A 17,129-nucleotide genomic window follows, 5' to 3' on the forward strand; every position below is an offset into this window, starting at 1 on the left:
CCAGAACCTGGTTGTAAGCCATCCCCTCTGCTCCCTGGAAGGAGGAGCCCTTGATGCTCAGCTGTGGGCTGCAGTGGCGGCGGCAGGAGATTTGGGGCCCGGGGAAGGGGCGGGGAAGGGATTCGGAGCACCTTTCCAGATGAGCCACCACTCGGGTTCGGGTATTTTTAGCTTGCGCAGTATCCGGCGCTCGGCAGAGCAGAAATAGAAGAGGCTCTTTTGGATGTTCTGGATCTGCCGGTCTCTGGCTCTCGGGAGCCGGGCTGGGGGGCTGGGGGGCAGGCGCGCGGACCGCAAACAAGTTCTGCTGTTGAGAGAAACACGGCAGGACGCGTTGTGGATGGCGTGACTTCGGCTGGTGAGCGCTCTTTATGTAAATGCCACGCGCTGGCGTGCGTCTGCGTGTGTAATCACAGCCGGCCGTGGGGGGCGGGGGCGGGTAATTATGTTTTAAAATATCATCCGGGTTGTTTTTGCTGTGCTCCCTGAGCCCCCGGGTATTCCAGGTTTGGAAGATTCTCTGTTGCTCTCCGCCGATCCGCCCCCGCCCGCGTGCCCCGCACACACCTGGTGGGAGGTGTCGCCCGACCCCCAGAGCGGCCCGATGCCCTCTCGCCTTGTCCTGGTCTGGGGCAGGCTGCCTGGAGCTGCAGGCCCCCCTCCGCACTGAGCCCAGCCGCCTGCCTTCTCCAGAGAGGCCCGCCCGCGGTGTCCAGGAGGCCGGCCCCCCAGGGGCTGGGCGGCCCCCACCACTTCCCTCCGGGAGCTTGAGGCTGCTCCAGGTTCTGGAGGCCTGGGGGTGTGGGGGGTCTGCCCAGGACCCTTCCTTGCCATCCTCGCTCCCGCAGCCCCTTCGCGGCAGCCCCCATGTGGCTTCCCCAGGTCCTCGTCCCACAGCCCGGCCTGGCCCCTCCCACCTCGGTGCCCACAGGAGCTGAGTCTTCCTGTGACCCGTAAGGGGGCAGTGGGTCACAGTGCGGAGGGGACAGGACCCCTGGCCCAGCCTGAGCCTCGGCAGGCAGGTTCCCGTGGCCGGGCCGGGCCTGGAGGGCAGCTCAGGGGTGGGGTCCTCGGGGCGGGGAGGGGAGAGGGGCGGCAGCCACCTCCATGTCCACAGCCTGCTGCTCTCATGTTCCCGTGTGGCGCAGGGCCGTCAGGGGGCCCCGCCCCCGCCCCCGGCAGCTGCAGGTGTGGCGGGGGGCCGGGCTCTGCTGCTGGCAGGTGTTTATGCAGTGGTCTCGTCCAGGCGCTGCGGTGCACCGTCTGGGGAAGCGCCCCACCTGTGAGCCATCAGGCTGGGCGCATACACATGGCCTGTTCCGCTCCCAGCCTGCACTCTGTCCGGAGAGGGGCCGCTCCACCTGGTCAGACCGCGGGCCCAGCCCCCTTGCACAGGCCACTCTTGTTCCTGCCTTGTCTGCAGGCCTCTGTCTGGTGCACACTTCCTCCTGGGAGCCTCCTGGGCCCTCACAGCTAGTTTCCAGGTCCTGTGGCATCCCTCCCTGCCTTCCTCCGTTTGCTTACTCACTCTGGTCCTCTTTGCCAGGGTCAGGACCAGGTGGGCCAGGAGAGAGAACGGAGGGCAGGTACAGAGCAGTCCAGCCCACTGTGGAGAGTGGGCATGGAGCGTGTCTGACCCGGGCCTGGGTGGGCAGGGAGGGCATTCTCTATCTCCATCCCTGCCCTGGCCCGGCCTGAGAACGCCCCTGACCAGATCGGGTGTGTGTCCGCAGTGCAAGAGAAGCCGGAGCCTGTGCCACTGGAGAGCCGCTCCTGTGTACTCATCCGCCGTGACCTCGTGGCCCTGCCCGCCAGCCTCATCAGCCAGATCGGGTACCGCTGTCACCCCAAGCTCTACTCAGAAGGGGACCCCGGCGAGAAGCTGGAGCTGGTAGCAGGTGAAGGGCCCTCCCCGCCCATCTCTTGTATGCAAATGCCCTCATTTTTTTTTTCCTTCGGAGCAGTGAACAATGTACTCATCACCAATCAGTCAAAAAAAAAAAAAAAAAGAAGATAGAACATCTTAAATTTCCTCTAATTTCCTTTTAGAAGAATGTGTCATTAAGAGGAGTTATTCAATTGAATTAATTTAGCATTTTAATTGAATCCCCTGGGCTGGCCGCGCATCTGATTGGCAGGGGCTGCAATCACGATTGTGTTTTAATTTAGGTGGCAGAGAAAACCACATCGAATAGAGCGTGCTGGTCCCCCTCCCCCAGCCCCCACAGTGCCCCCCCCACCCCCCGGCAGCGTTGACGGGGAACCACCCGAGGTTCCAAATGCATCTCGGAGTCGGAAACAGAGTTCTGTGAAGACAAATGGCACCCGTTAGGGCCGCGTGCCTTTGTCAGAAAGACTCCTCTTCCCAGCGTGGGGCTCCGCTTGGCCTCACAGCTCCTGGCAGACCTTTAAGGCTCTTCACGGGGAAGATGCGGCTGCTGTCACCCGCGCTGGGGCCACTTTCCAGGAGTGTCCTCCCGTGGCCACAGCGGGGGGCCCCAAACGGGCTGGCCAGGACCCACGGGCACCGTCCCTCCTCAGTGCTGGCATGCACCCGCTCTGAGCCTCTGGGTCCGCCCGGGCCTGTTTGGTACTCCTGACCGCTGCACCCGGGGCAGTACTGTGGGGTTCTGCCCGACCGTCCCCTCTGCTGGGAGGTCGCAGAGGGCGGCGGCAGAGCAGGGCAGAGAGGGGTGGCTTGGCCCTGCAGCTAACCGGAGAGCAACCGGGCCTGGGAGGGGTGGGGCACACCTGTCTGTCAGGGTTTGGGGTTGGGAGGGGCGAGGACTGACCACCTTCCCTGGCCCGACCCACAGCTGGACATCAAGTGGCCAGGCCCCACGGTGCCCTAGCCCCCGTTACAGAGTCCCGACAACAAGGCCTGTCCAGCCCGTGTGGCTCACGGTGACCTGCTCTGCTGTTGGCTTGGAGCCTCTGCAGACAGGAGATGGGCGGACGGGGGCCCTCAGGGACACTTGGCATGCCGTGGCCGAGCACGGTCAGACAGCACTGACCTGACGCCCCAGTGGTGGTCTCCACCCAGAGCCCCGAGGCCGCCGAGCCAGGGCCCGCCCAGGCCAGAGCACCTGCGCGCACCTTCCTTCCACCCTGCTCCCTCCCTGTCTTTTTTCCCCAACAAGATCCACTCTGGGGTCTGTGACACGGGGGTCCCAGGGGAAGGCCTAAAGGGAAGAAGACACCCCGCACGTGTGTGCCCTTTGGTGTCTTCTTGTCCAGAGTCGGGGGCACTGTCCCACGCATGCATCCGTTCCTTTTTCCATGGGCGCCGTCTGGTCCAGCAGAGGCCGCCCCACGTTCTCAGCGGGCTCCGGCCTTGGTGCTCCCGGGCCATGCTGGGTACCTGAGCCTTGCCAGTCTTCTTCGGGGTAAACAGCACTGCGTGGCCTCGCTGACCACACCCCTGCCCTGTGGCTGGCTGCGCCCTCCCCCCACACACCCTGGGCCGGGTGACCTCCCTAATCCCAGCTCCCCTGCACTGTCTGAGGTGCTTTGGTTTTGGGGAAAGGATGGAGAGGTGAGAAGTGTTTCCCAAGCCGAGGGCCGAGCAGCGGATTCCCTTGAGGCTGGAAGGGTGATTTGGGGACGGTGCTCTGAGGCATGTGACCCAGGCCGCCTCCTCCAGGTGGCAGGGCCTCAGCACAGCGAGGAGAGCCTGGAGCGATGGTCCGCAGCCTGTGGGGTCCCAGGCCCGGGGGCAAGTGCTGCACTTAGCAGTCAGGGCGGCCTTGCGCTGCTCCCCATGCTGCCAGCACCCCCGGGCCTGCAGTGCACCTGTTCTGGCGCCAGCGGCCCCTGGGAAGGTCATGGCCCTGGGTTGTGGGTCACAACCTCTCCTGTCTGGTGGTCACAGGCTCCGGGGTCTACATCACGCGTGGTCAGCTGATGAACTGCCACCTCTGTGCAGGGGTGAAGCACAAGGTCCTGCTGCGGCGGCTGCTCGCCACGTTCTTTGACAGGTGGGTCCCTGGGCCGGTGTGGAAGTTTCTAGGGTCTCCTCTGGCAACGAGCTCACGGCGGCCTCGCCTTCATGGCCCCCCACCTTCCTGACGTCCTGCCACGGTGTCAGCCCGAGGACTGTGAGGCTGTGTGGGGGGCACGCCCACCCAGACAGGGCCCGGCTCTCCTGGACACCCCCCCCCCCGGCCCCTGTAAAATGGAGACCCACATTGATTCATGGTGGGCCGGAGGAGCCCCGTCCCCAAGGGGCTTTGCTTCCCTCCTGTCTCTGGAGGGTGGTACTGACCCCTGGAAATGAACAGCAGTGCCAGGGGGCAGCTGGGTGGGCAGATCCCATTCCTGCGGCGCCTCTGGCCAGTGGCGTCACTGCCCCCTCCGTCCCCCCCCCCCCGCCAGGAACACTCTGGCCAACAGCTGTGGCACTGGCATCCGCTCCTCTACCAGCGACCCGAGCCGCAAGCCTCTGGACAGCCGGGTTCTGAACGCTGTGAAACGTGAGTGCTCCGGGGTCCCCTGGGTGGGCTGGAGGGGCTGCCCGGGTCCCCAGGGGCTGGGGACGGTGGCCTCTCCATGGCGCCATGCCAGCCCTGTAGGGCTGGGGAGGGAGAGAGAAAAGAGCAGCTCTCGGGAGCCAGGTCTCGAGGTGTTAACGTTCTTGGTAGGTTTCCAAGCATGATGGATTCAGCTGCGTGCGAAACTATTTTAATATGTGAAATAGATCTAATTTTCCTTTTTGAACAAAACCCCTTATTTACATTTCGAGGTTATTTTGAGCCTTTGCCATCTGCTCGCCGACTTCTGCCTCCCGCTCCTGGGTGCGTGGGGGCGGAGCCCAGTCCATCTCCGCAGCCCACGGCTGCCCCCCGCCCCCCCCAAGTCCCTCCACCGCCCCGGGAGGGGGAGGGGCCTGCCGTCCGGCCCAGGCCACCCCGGGTGGCCCTCCCACGGCGGTCGGCACACAAAACACCGTCTTCCTTCCTTGCTTGGAAAACATGTCTTGTGAGACTAATTCTGTCTTAGAGCAAAGAGGGGCCTTTGTGGTCGGTAATTACGGTCCCAAAGCTGCTGTGCTGGCTGGGCGCCGGGAAGAGGCGGGGGGTGTGCGGCGCTGCTGGTGTGAGGGGCTCGCCCCAGGGACCTGTGTCCGGCCCCCAGGCTGCTTGCAGAGCTGGGTCCTGTGGCTCCTGGTGGAGGGGAAGGAGGGGCACTGTTCGTGATGCTGGGGTGCTGATAGGGCCCTGCTGCCGCTTCCTCCTGGCTGGGTGCTGGGCCCAGGACAGGTGTGGACTGGCTCCCGCCGTGCTCCTCATCCAGCCTGTGAGGACGAGCCTCTGATGAGGGCCCCGAGCCCCAGAGTGGGCAGGTGCCCGGGGCTGCCTGACTTTGGGACCCTGCCCTGATGGCCCTTCTGGTCAGAGCAGCATCCTCGAGCAGGCTTGTCTCCTCAGGCCCTGGGACCCAAGGTGGGTGGGACAGAGAAAGTGAGGCCCAGAGATGCCAGGGACCTGCCAGTGTGCGGGGAGGCCCACAGCCCTGTGCCCCGACGCTGCCTGTCCCTCCTCCCCTGGACACTCCTGCCAGAGGCTGTCCCGAGGGAACAGGGCAGGGCCCCCGGGACGACCACTGGTCTGCAAGCTGAGGCCAGCAAGGACCTGGGTGGCCACACGGCCTGCCGTGCCGGTGGGCAGCAGGGTGGAGGGCAGTGTGGAGGCCCCGGCCCCTGGGTCGCTGACGCCCGCCCCCCCGCGCCCTCTGCTTGCAGTGTACTGTCAGAACTTTGCCCCCAGCTTCAAGGAGAGCGAGATGAACGTCATCGCGGCGGACATGTGCACCAACGCGCGCCGCGTCCGCAAGCGCTGGCTGCCCAAGATCAAGTCCATGCTGCCCGAGGGTGTGGAGATGTACCGCACAGTCATGGGCTCCTCGGCCGCCGGCGTGCCCCTCGACCCTGACTTCCCGCCCACCGCGGCGCAGGTGTTCGAGCAGCGCATCTACGCCGAGCGGCGGGGCGACGCCGCCACCATCGTGGCTCTGAGGACTGACGCCGTGAACGTCGACCTGAGCGCTGCCGCCAACCCCAGCTTCGATGCGGGCGAGGAGGCGGACGGGGCCGGCTCGGTCATCCAGGAGGTGGCCGCGCCCGAACCGCCGCCACCCGCTGCCGCGCAGAGCCCTCCAGCGCCCTTCGAGCAGGGCAGCGCCAGCTCCAGCCGGCCGCAGACGCCCGCGGCGCCCCGGAGACAGGAGGCGTCCTACGCGGGGACCTTGTAGAGGAGCCGCCGGGAGCCTCGCGGGACCGGTACTAAAGCTGCTTGCATGCGTTACTAATACAAACAAATGTGATCAAGCCACTTACCTACGGGACTGCTACTGTTGCCTGACAAAAATGTGATTTTTATTCTGCTTGTATTTAAAGTTTATGAAGGAAACAAATGCATTCGTTATACTGTAAAGGATTAGTCCGCTGGTGACCTAGTTGTGCAGAAGGTCCCAGGGCTCCTTTTGATATCTGCGAGGTTCGTCTCCGGGCTGTGGGCCCCTGACCCCGCTCTGGGAGGGGCGAGAGCCTGCGGCCCCCGGTGCCCGGGGCCCTGTGGCGTGGGGCACGCGTCTCCCAACACTCACTGCTCATCGGGGGGACCCCGCCTGCTCCTCTGGGGCCAGGGGCCAAACTCCTCTTGTTTTCCCTTCTTCCTGAGACCCGGGGCTCAGGCCTGCCGGGTCCCCCGCGTGCGTGGGGTGCGGGAACGTGTGTGTGAGTATGCGCGTGTGTGTGAGCGTGTGCGGGAGCAGCGGTGTGGGCACCACAGAGGGGAGGGAGAGGTGCGTGCCCCTCCGTCCTCCCGCCCCACGCCCGTGGGCCCTCCCGGCCCCTTCAGCTCCACGGCCCCCAGTGCCCGCCAGCTCTACCTGGCCGCCCGCCGTCCTGTGGTGCAGCCCCACCGCCCTCAGCCATGTTGGGATTACATTTGTTTATTTGTTTTTGTCTTAATTCAGATCTATTTCATGTATGGTTTGAAAACTTTCAGACCCAAAAGAGCAAAAAATTAGGGAGGATTTGGTGTCCCTGCCCTCAACCTGCTATGCTTTGGGCTGGGTCATCTGTGCACCGCGTCCCGCCCAGCCCTGGCCCAGGTCCCACGCGCCTCCTGTTCGGAACCGGGTGGCGGGGGGGGGGGTCCAAGGGAGACACAGCCAGGGTGTGTGGCAAAGGAGGGGCTGGGGGCCCCACTTGGCCAGGCTGGGCTGGGGCGGGTCCCCCGTATTGTGCTGCAAACCTTGGGGCCAGGCGGGCAGGAGGTGGGCACGGGCCAGGCTGCTGGGCAGTTTGCAGGAGGAGCCCGGGAGCAGCAGGGTGGAGGTTCTGGAATGCGTGTGGCAGGGTGCAGTGAGGAGGGGCCCTAGAAATTGTTGGCTTGTTTGAGGCTGGAAGGCTCACGTTGAAGTTCAGTTGCTGTTTTTTGGTGAGCGAGGGCACGGGTTGTGTGCACATGTGGCCACTGGCCCGGGGGCTTCCTTCATCTTGAGCCCCAGGCAGTCTGGTCCTGGGGAGACCAGACACCCCTCCATTCCCGGACGTGAAGGGGTCTATTGGTCCCCCTCCTCAGCACTCTGCCTCCCCTGACCAGGTGCAGAGCAAGCCCACCAGACCCCCTGTGTGCACAGGGCCGAGCAGGTGTGGCTCAGCCTCCCTGTGACCCACAAAGCTGAGCCTCCCCTGGCCGCAGGCAACCTTGGGGGTGTTTAGGCATCTTTCCGCTCAGGTTCCTCCTGACTGCTACCCTGTGTGGAGAGGCTTTGGGGGAGACCTGGGCTGGGCGTGGAGCCTCCAGGCCTCCTCCAGCCGGGCCAAACATGTGCCTGCCCTCCAGAAAGATCTGATGGCTCCCAGGAAGGGGTGGGGAGACCTTGGGCAGGCCCATGGGGAGCTCATCTCAGCCCCTGTGCCCGAGGGCAGGGGGGTCTGGGCCTGAAGAGACTGCACTCCTGCTAGGGCTCCGAACCAACCACCTGGCCTAGGGGTGAGCCTCTCTCTTTCCCTGCCTCTTTCTCCCCTGACCTGGGCCCAGGTGGGCTTGGAGCTGCATGAGCCTGGGGCCCCAGGCCACTCAGGACCTAACCCTCTTGGAACTGAGAGGCCAACCCCCAGCATCCTCAGGCAGCCACTGGGGGGTGGAGGTGAGGATGGGGAGGGTTGACCCCCATCCCCCTCTGCAGCTTCCCTCCCTGACCCCAACGTGCACTTTAATTTGACCATCCCTGAGGACCCCGGGGAGACGGCTGGCCTCTCCTGGCGGTCAGCAGAAGGGCTTGCGCGCTTGCTCTCCCCCTCCCCCTCTCCTCCTCCTCCACTCCAGAGTGGGAGCGGCCCCCGACCCGAGGCCAGGACATGAAGGGGTGCCCTTGGCCCGGCGGCGGCGGCACCCACGCAGAGAAGGCCTGCCTGCTGCTCAGGCCAGCACAATGTCCCGTGACCTCTGTCCCTTAATCGTTTATAACCGCCGTCTGTTTTGTTGTTCTGGGTAAGGAAGGCAAGAGCTATACGTGAAACTTTAATACTTCAGTGTGAATGGGTTCTGAGCTCTCCCTGTGCCCCGGGCGGGCCAGGCCGAGCGTTTTGCACTAATGTGTCCCGCGGTGGACGTGGGTCCGGAGCGTTGGCAGACGGGCATGGCTGATGATTGTATCTGCCGGGGCGCTCCCTCCGCGTCCTGAATGTTCCGCGGGGCGGGCAGCGGCGGGCCTGGGCTCGGAGGGGCCTTCCAGAGTGCCTTAGCATCTTCTGATCATTTTTCCCAAGGAAAACCAATTAAGAAAACCGGACCCTCCCCCTCCTCTGTTTACAAGACGACTAATTCCTGTCCTGTGAGCGTGATCCTGACTCACCCAGACCCTGTAGACCGAGAGACAAGCCACTCAGTATTTATGACATGTCTGCACCTTTATTCCCGAGCTTGACTATTAGCAATACGCATACACTATGTAGTCTATTATAGAGCTAAGTTAGACCCGCGCCGTTTTGAGGAGGAGAGAAGGGACTGGACCCCGTCGGAGGGGACGTGGCGGGCAGCCGGCCGGGCCCCCATCCTCACCCGCCCTCCCCGGCGGATGGGCTGTGCTGAAGGAGGCAGCTGGGACGGAGTGCAAAAGGTCCAGAAGCAGGGACGGGGGGGTGACGGATACTGTGAGCTGGCGGGGCCACCCGGCCGGTGCGCCTCGGTACTTGAATTCTGTCTTGTGTTCTGCACTGTGTCTGCTCTCACCCAGAGTTCTCTGTGGTTGCTTAACTTTGCGTTGGATTCGATAGTCTTGCCTTGCCCCCTGAATGTGGCCGTGGCCGTGGATGAGCGGCCGGCGGGGAGAGACCGTCCGGGGAGCAGACCGGCTGCTGTCTCCTCTGGGGAAGCTCGTTCTGGGGCGGTTGTGTTTGGAGCTGGGAGGGACGCAGAGGGGGAGGGGAGGGGCGGGGGCGGCGACTCCGGGGTGCCCGGCCCTGACCTGTTCCCCCTTAACGGCGGAACGTTCTAGTGCCTGCCCAGTGCCACCCCCAGCCACTTACTGCTTAGATTCCCCTCAGATGGGTTATATTTATGGAAATATCTTGATGCCGGTGGAAGGAGGCTGATGGCCCATTAACCAACCAAAAACTGCGAGAGGAACCTCTGTTTGCCTCTGCCAGCAGTAAATCCTAAACACAGAATGGAGAGTTCATAGCTGTCTTGAGCTTTAACTACTGTTTCAGAATGTTGCTGATGCATAAATTTGTCATTATGTCAGCCGGGCAGCTCCGAGCGCGTGTCGCCTGCCACCGGCCGGAGATCGTTAGGGCTTGGTACAAGATGTTTCTAATGTGGCAAAGGTTTTGGGTTTTGTTTGTTTGTTTTGTTTTGTTTCTTTGGAAAAAAAAACCGAAAAGGAAAATTATGCAGAATCTAAAGCATTCAGATTGGACAACCTGCTTGAATTCTGATCAACCCCTTCATTGTTAGCGTTTTGCACATGATTGTAATTTTTATGTCAAAAGAAGCCAAAACTTGCAATACTATTTTTAGCAGACAAAAAAAAAAAAAAGAACTAAGTATAAAATGTATAAATATTTTTGACTTGAACATTTGGATGGCACTGGGTGCAAACAGACCATTCATCCTTTGGACGGAATGTTTGGGAAAAAGAGCCTTTTTACAAAGAGACGGTTGATGTCCAGTCTGGTGAGGGGGTGAAGTCCTACTGTAACTCACGACTGTTAAACAATAAATAAATGAAGTCACTGTTCCTTGTGCCGCGGAGCAGGTTTGTTTTCCTAGGACCCACCCCCCAGCCCCCCTGAGAGAGCGAGTGGGCTCGTTCCAGCCCCAGCAGGTGCGTCCGCTCCTCCTTCCGCTCTTGCTGCATTTGAGCCACGGCTGACGCTGCACCAGTCACTCAACCTAAAACAGAGACGCCCCCCGGCGGCCAGGAAACCCAGGGCTTCCGTGGCGCGCCGAGCCCGGTGCAGGAGGTGGAAGTCGTTGCAAACAGAAGGATGTGATCGTTAATTGTAAAGCGCTTTGTAAAATTCACATTTACAGAATAATAAAGTCAGTTCAAACCCAAGTGGCCTGCGCTTTGCTCCATCAGTGGGACTGGGGGAGACATTGCGGAGCCGGGGGGAGAGCCGGGTGTTGGGCAGGGTGACCCGGGGACTCGGGACACCCCCAGGAGCCAGGATCACCACATGGGGGCGGGGCCCACCCAGGCTTATTATCCACCCAGGGCCAGAGATCCGGCTGCGGGGGTCCAGAGCCACTGGGCCCTCTTAACCTCCCGCTCCCCCAGCGTCTCACCTTACACGGGAAGGGGGCTGGGTGCAAGGGGCGTGTCACATGCTTGTGGGAGGGCCTTGGGCTGGCCTGTGAGGGGTTCCTTTTCTCTTTATTGTCTGCACACTGGGAAAGCCACCTCATCCGGCTCACCTGCCTGCCACCCGCCAGGTGTGAGGCTACCTCCTTCCAGTCCCCCAGCCGCCGCCTCCTGGGCCAGGTCTGCCCCCACATGGACAGAGGGGGAATTGCAAATGAATTGCAGGTCCCCTGGCCTGACCTGGAGCCCCTGGTGCCAGGTGGGTGGGTGGCATCTTCCAACCATCTGGGGCGCCGTCCCCACCGGGCCAGCTCTGGACTGGGGTCCTCAGATTCAGGCAAGCCTGGCAGCTCACGGCCTCCTTTGTTTCTCTGCTGTGTCCACAAGAATGTTTGTGAGCTCCCCCTGAAACCTAGGCCCTGGGCAAGCAAGGCCTTGCATCAGGGTGTCCCTCAGCCCTGGGTTAGGCCCCTCACACGTGCTTCCCACACCCGGACACCTGCGTGGTGGGCTCCTGTCTTCTCAGCTGCACCGCTGGTCTCTGCCTGAGCTAAGCCATGAGGTGTATTTGCTCACTTGTTTAGCGAGCTTCTCCCAAGGGCAGGGGTCTGTGGGTCTGCTTCACGGTGACGTCCCCAGAATGGGGTCCCCTGGCGCCACGGCCAGCACAGAGGGAGCACAACGTCTAAAATGAGTGGCCGTGGTTTTCAGAGGGGCCCCCTGCACAGAGGGGCTCTGCATCCACGGTCAGCACATCACACTCTCTCCCCAGGAATGCCCAAGGAGCCTGGCCCAGGCGGGGCTGGGGAGCTGCGTATGTGTGTCCCCGCCCCACTGCCAAGCCCAGCTCTGGCCACCGGGGCAGCGTGCCACTTCTGGTCTTGTTTTCAGAGCTGTTCCCTACCACCCCCAGCCAGCTGACCAGTGTTATCTCAGGCCTGTGCAAGGCCCTTCCCACCCACGCCTCAAAGCTGCTGGATGGGGTGGATTCCCCTGTCATCTCCCTGGGCTGGTGGAGACAGCCCACCTCTGGGCTGTGGGACACGTACGTGGGAGGCCCCGAAGCCCCCTCACGGCCCTCCAAATGCCCCACCCAGGCGGTCCGGGGCCAGCCGAGGCCCAGTGGGGTAGGAGTACCAGGAGGGTCTGGGCTTGGAACCCAGTTCTGCCGGGACCCTGTGACATGGGGTCTCCTGGTCTTTCAGGAGGAGGGGCCGGGCACCTGTGAGCCCGGGCTCTGTTCCCGACCCCGCAGTCTGAGCCCCTGTCCTTCAGCTGGCCTCCCTGCCCTCGCAGTCTGGACGGAGACTGGCTGAGGCATCAGAAGCTCAGCCCCCCCTCTCAACCCTTTGTCCTGTCCTGGGAAGAGGGTGCAGAGTCAGCAGGACCAGAGGCTCTGCCCTGGAGCCCTTTGTCCTCAGCATAAAGGGTTGGAGCCCCTGGGGTGGGGTTGACCCTGAGCCTGTAGAGGAAGGGCCTGTTGGTCCAAGCTGTGCGGCGGTCAGGCTGAGGGCCTGGCCAGTGCAGGGGTTGAGCAGGGAGGAGGGTGGGCCCGGGGGCTGGGGACTCCCACTTGTCATTGAGGAGCTTTGAGTGGCATGTTCTTCACAACCCCCACTGGGTGGGCACTGTCCCTCCCTGGAGGGGAGACTGAGGCCCTGCACTGAGCGGCCAGTGCCGTGCTGGCAATGACCCGGCTAGAAGAGGGTCCCCGCCCATCCGCTGTTGCCCAGGAGGCTTGGGGCGGGTCAGTCTCGGCTCTGCGTTGTGTCCGTTCCATCAGGTGGCCCCAGGAGGGCCGTGTGGAAGGATCTACTGGGAAGTGGACACAGACACTTGTCCAGGGACCACTGGGGGATCTCCATCGGGAAGGAAAGGAGAACAGTGGTCAGATGGGCAGTAGGTTAGGGCCCTGGGTCAGGAAGGGAGCGTAGGGCCGAGGAGGAGGGACGGGGTCTTAGATGCACCCAGCTCAGACATTCTGGTTACCACACACACGGGGGACGAGCAGGAGGCGACAGTAGGTGTTTACAGAGGTCCGGCTGCCTGTGTGCCTGGTGGGGGGGCACAATGCCTTCCGCCCTGGGTACTGTTTCTCGGGCTCCCCGAGGGTGTCTGTGGCCAGTGGTGAGGGCTGGGGCTGGGGCTGGGGCTGGGAGGGGCCCAGGAGCCTGTAAGGTGGGGGTAGGGATGTGTCAGGTGGCCTCAGTGGGGATACAGCCATGAGGGTGGGCTGGAAGGGACCTCTGGCCCAGGTCTGTTCTTCTCCTGTGACCCACCTCGAGGGGGCCTCCCTCAGTCCGAGGGAGGCCGTTCCGGGTGGGCCAGGGGTGTGAAGGCTGCTGTGATCCCCGGTCCCCACCCAGAACTCCCTGGGCCCCCTTGTAGGGACTTTGTAATAACTAGGGGGCCTATGGAGAGAGGGGGCGGGGAGGGTAGAGGAGCCAAAGTAGACACCATTCTGGCCCGGCAGTGACGGCAGTGACGGCGCCAGGGGTCTCATCCGGACCCCCCGCCCCCTACCCCCCCCACACACACAACCCACACTGGGGAGGCAGGTCCTGCTGTGCAGAAGCTGCTCCCAGCCCCCTGGGACCCATAATTGACTAACTGCTCCAGACAGACAGCGGAGCTGGGACATGGATGGCATCGCCTCGAGGGGCGGGGGCGTGTGGAGGCCCTGATTTCCAGGAAAGGCAGCCTGTTTCTCCAGGGCTGGCCATCAGGGGCTGGGAAGAGCAAGGCCTTGACCTGGGCCAGCCAGGCTGGGACAGAGCCCATGTGCCCGGGGCTGCGTGCATGGCCTGGGGCCAGCTAGCACCTGCCTCAGTTCCCCCCTTACAGGAGGGCTGGGCTGGCGCATGTGTGTGGCTATAACCCAGCTCCATCAGTTAGGGACAGAAGCGACCCCGGCAAGAAGCCCGCCATGTGTGTCCCTCTGGCCTCCCTGTGGTGGGGCAGGTTCTGGAAAAGGGCTCCCCCAGCAGCACTGGGCAGCTCGTTCAGAAGGCAGCTCTCCCTGGTATGGGAGGTTCTGGGGGGCCCCACGCTGGCACCCCAGATGGGCCCCACCTGCTTGTAAGCCACCCCTCGGGGCATCCAGCTCTGTGGCCTTCACCCTGCTCAGGCCCTTGGTCAGCCCTTCTCCTGGAGTAGGGCAGGGGGCAGAAGTTCACCCCCAAGGAAGCAGTCGTGGCCCCCAGCTGGGGGGCTGCACTTGGGCAGGAGGGGAGGAAGTCACCCCTAGCAGCAGGGAGTTCAAATATAGGCCCCTGGGCAGCCCCCCAGGGACAGTCCATAGGGGAGGGGTGGGGAACGTGACCTCCACAGGCCCCGGCGGTCTGGGTCTCCATTCCGAGCTGTTTCCTGAGCCCCCTCCTTCCCCTAGGCCCACGGAGGCCTGGATGCAGCTTGGGGCTGGGAGAGCACGTCCTGCCCTGAGGAAATTAGCAGCCCCGTGGACCCGGAGCCACCCCAGAATTAACACTCCCAGCCTCCCTGCCAACTGGGACCTTGGCTGCTCAACTGTCCCATTCCTTCATCCATCGGCCGGGCCCCTCCCCGGACCGCCCCCCTCCGTCCTCGACCCCCGGTGATGTGGCACTGAAGGGACTCTGGCCCGGAGGAGACCCGGGTTTGAGGTCTAGTTTAGGGCCGTGAGCTGTGAGACTGGCGCGCGTCTGCCCATCTCTGGACCTCGGCTTCGGCCTCCAGACTGCAGGGTCTCTGCGGTGGGCCCCCGCCCACAAGGCTCCCCGGTCCCTCGTGGGGAGGCCACCTCCCACGGCCACACTCCCCATTACGCGGGGTGGCCCTACGGCCTGCAGAGGCTGAGGCCCACACACAGCCCCGCCCCGCCCCGCCCTCCCCGTGGATCCCCTGCCCACCAGCACCAGGCTGCCAGGAGCCCCGAGGGCTGATGCGCGGGGCAGGAGCTGTGGAGAGGGCCAGGTGCTCCCAGCTTTCATTTCCTGCAGGGCACCCGAGCCACACAGCCGGGGGACCGGGGTCATGTGGAGGGAGATTGGGGTGCGGAGCTTGGGGCAGAGAAGGATGGCCTCCGGGCCAGGGCAGACTCCAACCCTCCGCCTCCAACAGGCTCCAGGCTTGGACTGGCTGCTTCTCTCCCTGCCCACAAAGTGGGGGCGGAAAGGCCCCGCCCTTTGAGGACAGGGGGCGAGACAGTGGGGTGGGAGAGGCCCAGGGGGAGGGGAGGGGAGGGGAGGAGAGGGGAAGGGAGAGGGGAGGAGGCGGGCAGAGCTGGACTCACCACCTGGAGGCCCTGGGGGGCTGGAGAGGGTCCCTCTGGGCTCAGGGACGGGCCGCAGGGGTGCTTGGCCTCCGTCTCCACACAGGCCCTGGGACCCCATGCACCCCGTCCAGAGCCTCCCCAGGCCAGGGCTCCATGCAGACCCAGAGCCAGCCTGGGCTGGAGGGCTGACTTGTGCCCTGGCTTCAGCCCTCACGGGGACTCCTGTCTCAGGGGACGTGCCAGGAGGATGTGCACTGCCCAGTGCCGGCCCGAGAGCGTCTCCAGGACCAAGTGGTGGAGCCCCTCCCGCAAGGGACACTGGACTTCGATTGGAAGGGAACCATCAGGCCACCCCAGCCAAGCAGAGCGGGACTGGCAAGGCAGGCATGGCTGGGAGGGAAATTAAGACCCGATGCCAAAATGCTCGGAAAAGCCCAGCCTTGATCAGATGGGCTTTGCTGGAGACCCACCCCAAGTGGGAATGCATCCGTGATTAGGCCTAAAAGCTCGGACCATTTAGCTTTTATTCGATTGGCAGCGAGGCCCTCTGTGCCCTCTGCTTTTTGCCGCTTGATTATATGTCTGTGCTCAAAATACCGCTCCTGGAATGCAGGCGGCCGGCAGGACTCGTTGGGACGGAAATCAATCTGATTAGCGAGCAGTCGATTACCGTGAGGGCTGAGGCTGTGATCCAGGCAGAAGCCAGCTCCGCAGACATGGAACTTTCTGAGGACACGCCTGTGTGGAGGGACCCACGCAGAGGGAGCCACAGCTGGGGGTGGCGTGGGCCCCCTGGCAGTGCCCAGGGCCGGTGGAGTAGAAGGCTCCCTGCTGCTTTCTCCCTCCTTGGCCTTGACGTGCACTCAGCTCCTCTGGGCCTCAGTTTTCCCCTCCATCAAATGGGATCTGGCTGCCACGAAGGGGCCATGCTTACACGGTCCACAGTGGTGCGTGGTGCAGAGTATACATTCAGTGAATGCTGGCCGGGCGGGTTCTGCTCAGGCAGGGCAAGAACCCAATTCCCTGGCCCACATACACTCGGACCCCTGAAGGATGCCAGTGGGGATTCTGTACCCAGAATCCAGGAAAAGCTGGGTCCAGCAGCCAGAACCAATTACCTGAGAGACAAGCGGGGGGCATTGAGTGGGGACAAGCCGTGTGTGGCCAGGGCTTATGCTCCATGAGCCTCGGCCCGGCCACTCTGAACCTTAGTCTCTTCCTCTGTAAAGGGAGCAGTAACTCCCACCTCGAAGCTGTCTCAGGAGGAGGGACAATGTCCTTCAGGCCTGCAGCACATTATAGGAGCATGGTCACAGCGGCCACCCCTCCGGTCCTCCTCTGCTGAAGGCAGGGGTGTGAAGGGTCTGACCCTCAGCCTTCACCTCTACGTGGAGGTGGGTGCCTCTCTAAAGTGCCTTCTCCTGGTGATCCGTCCAGCAGAGGGATCCAGGGTCCAGGCACTTGCAGGCCCGGGAGGCACCTGCAGGCCCGGGTCAGGGAGGCAGGCTGGCTTCAGACCTCCTCCCCCTTCCTGCACCAGAGGCACGCTGTTGCCTACACACAGCACAGGGCAGCCCCAGGGCTCCCCAGGAAGACCTGGCACGTGTGGGCCCCTGGCAGCACGCGGCCAGGCCTCCCCCAGATGTTCAGCACCTCTGTGCTGGTCCCCACAAGGTACCCTGGGCAAAGGCAGCTCCTGGGCACATGATGTGGGGGCACAGAATGGGAACTGGACAGCCCCCTTCATCCCCTCGGCCAGGCACCCTTGTGCAGTGAGCAGCCTGCAGGCATGTGCACTGAGGCCCAGCTCTCAGGAGCCAGACAGGCTTGCCCCAGGGTCCCATCTCCACCCCCCCCGGCTGGGGGACTTTCCAAGTCACTTCACCTGTGTGAGATTTTGTGAAATAACCATTTCTACCTTACAGGGTTGGCATGGGAATCGGAAATCATCTCTCCGTTTGGTATTTATAGAGCACCAACTGCATGCACCAGACGAAGTGGCTGGTGCATGGCAGGTGCTGGGGAACAGGGGGCTGCCACCCTCGGAGCCTCGTGCTGA

At 63.3% G+C, this 17,129-nt stretch overlaps 1 protein-coding gene across 4 annotated transcripts in view; it reads left to right on the forward strand.

The window, feature by feature from the left end:
- NACC2 (NACC family member 2) overlaps window positions 1-10,572 on the forward strand; it is a 71,390-nt gene extending 60,818 nt beyond the window's left edge. For all 4 annotated transcript variants that reach the window (XM_027616288.2, XM_027616289.2, XM_027616287.2 and 1 more), the window contains exons 3-6: window positions 1,734-1,898; window positions 3,872-3,977; window positions 4,375-4,472; window positions 5,741-10,572. In XM_027616288.2, the coding sequence (XP_027472089.1) occupies window positions 1,734-1,898; window positions 3,872-3,977; window positions 4,375-4,472; window positions 5,741-6,249 (878 nt within the window). In that variant the 3' untranslated portion in view covers window positions 6,250-10,572. The remainder of the gene's footprint in view (window positions 1-1,733; window positions 1,899-3,871; window positions 3,978-4,374; window positions 4,473-5,740) is intronic.
- The last annotated feature ends 6,557 nt before the right edge of the window (window positions 10,573-17,129 follow it).

The sequence above is a fragment of the Zalophus californianus genome, chromosome 13 (assembly GCF_009762305.2).
Source record: "Zalophus californianus isolate mZalCal1 chromosome 13, mZalCal1.pri.v2, whole genome shotgun sequence".
In the NCBI taxonomy this organism is placed as follows: Eukaryota; Metazoa; Chordata; class Mammalia; order Carnivora; family Otariidae; genus Zalophus; species Zalophus californianus.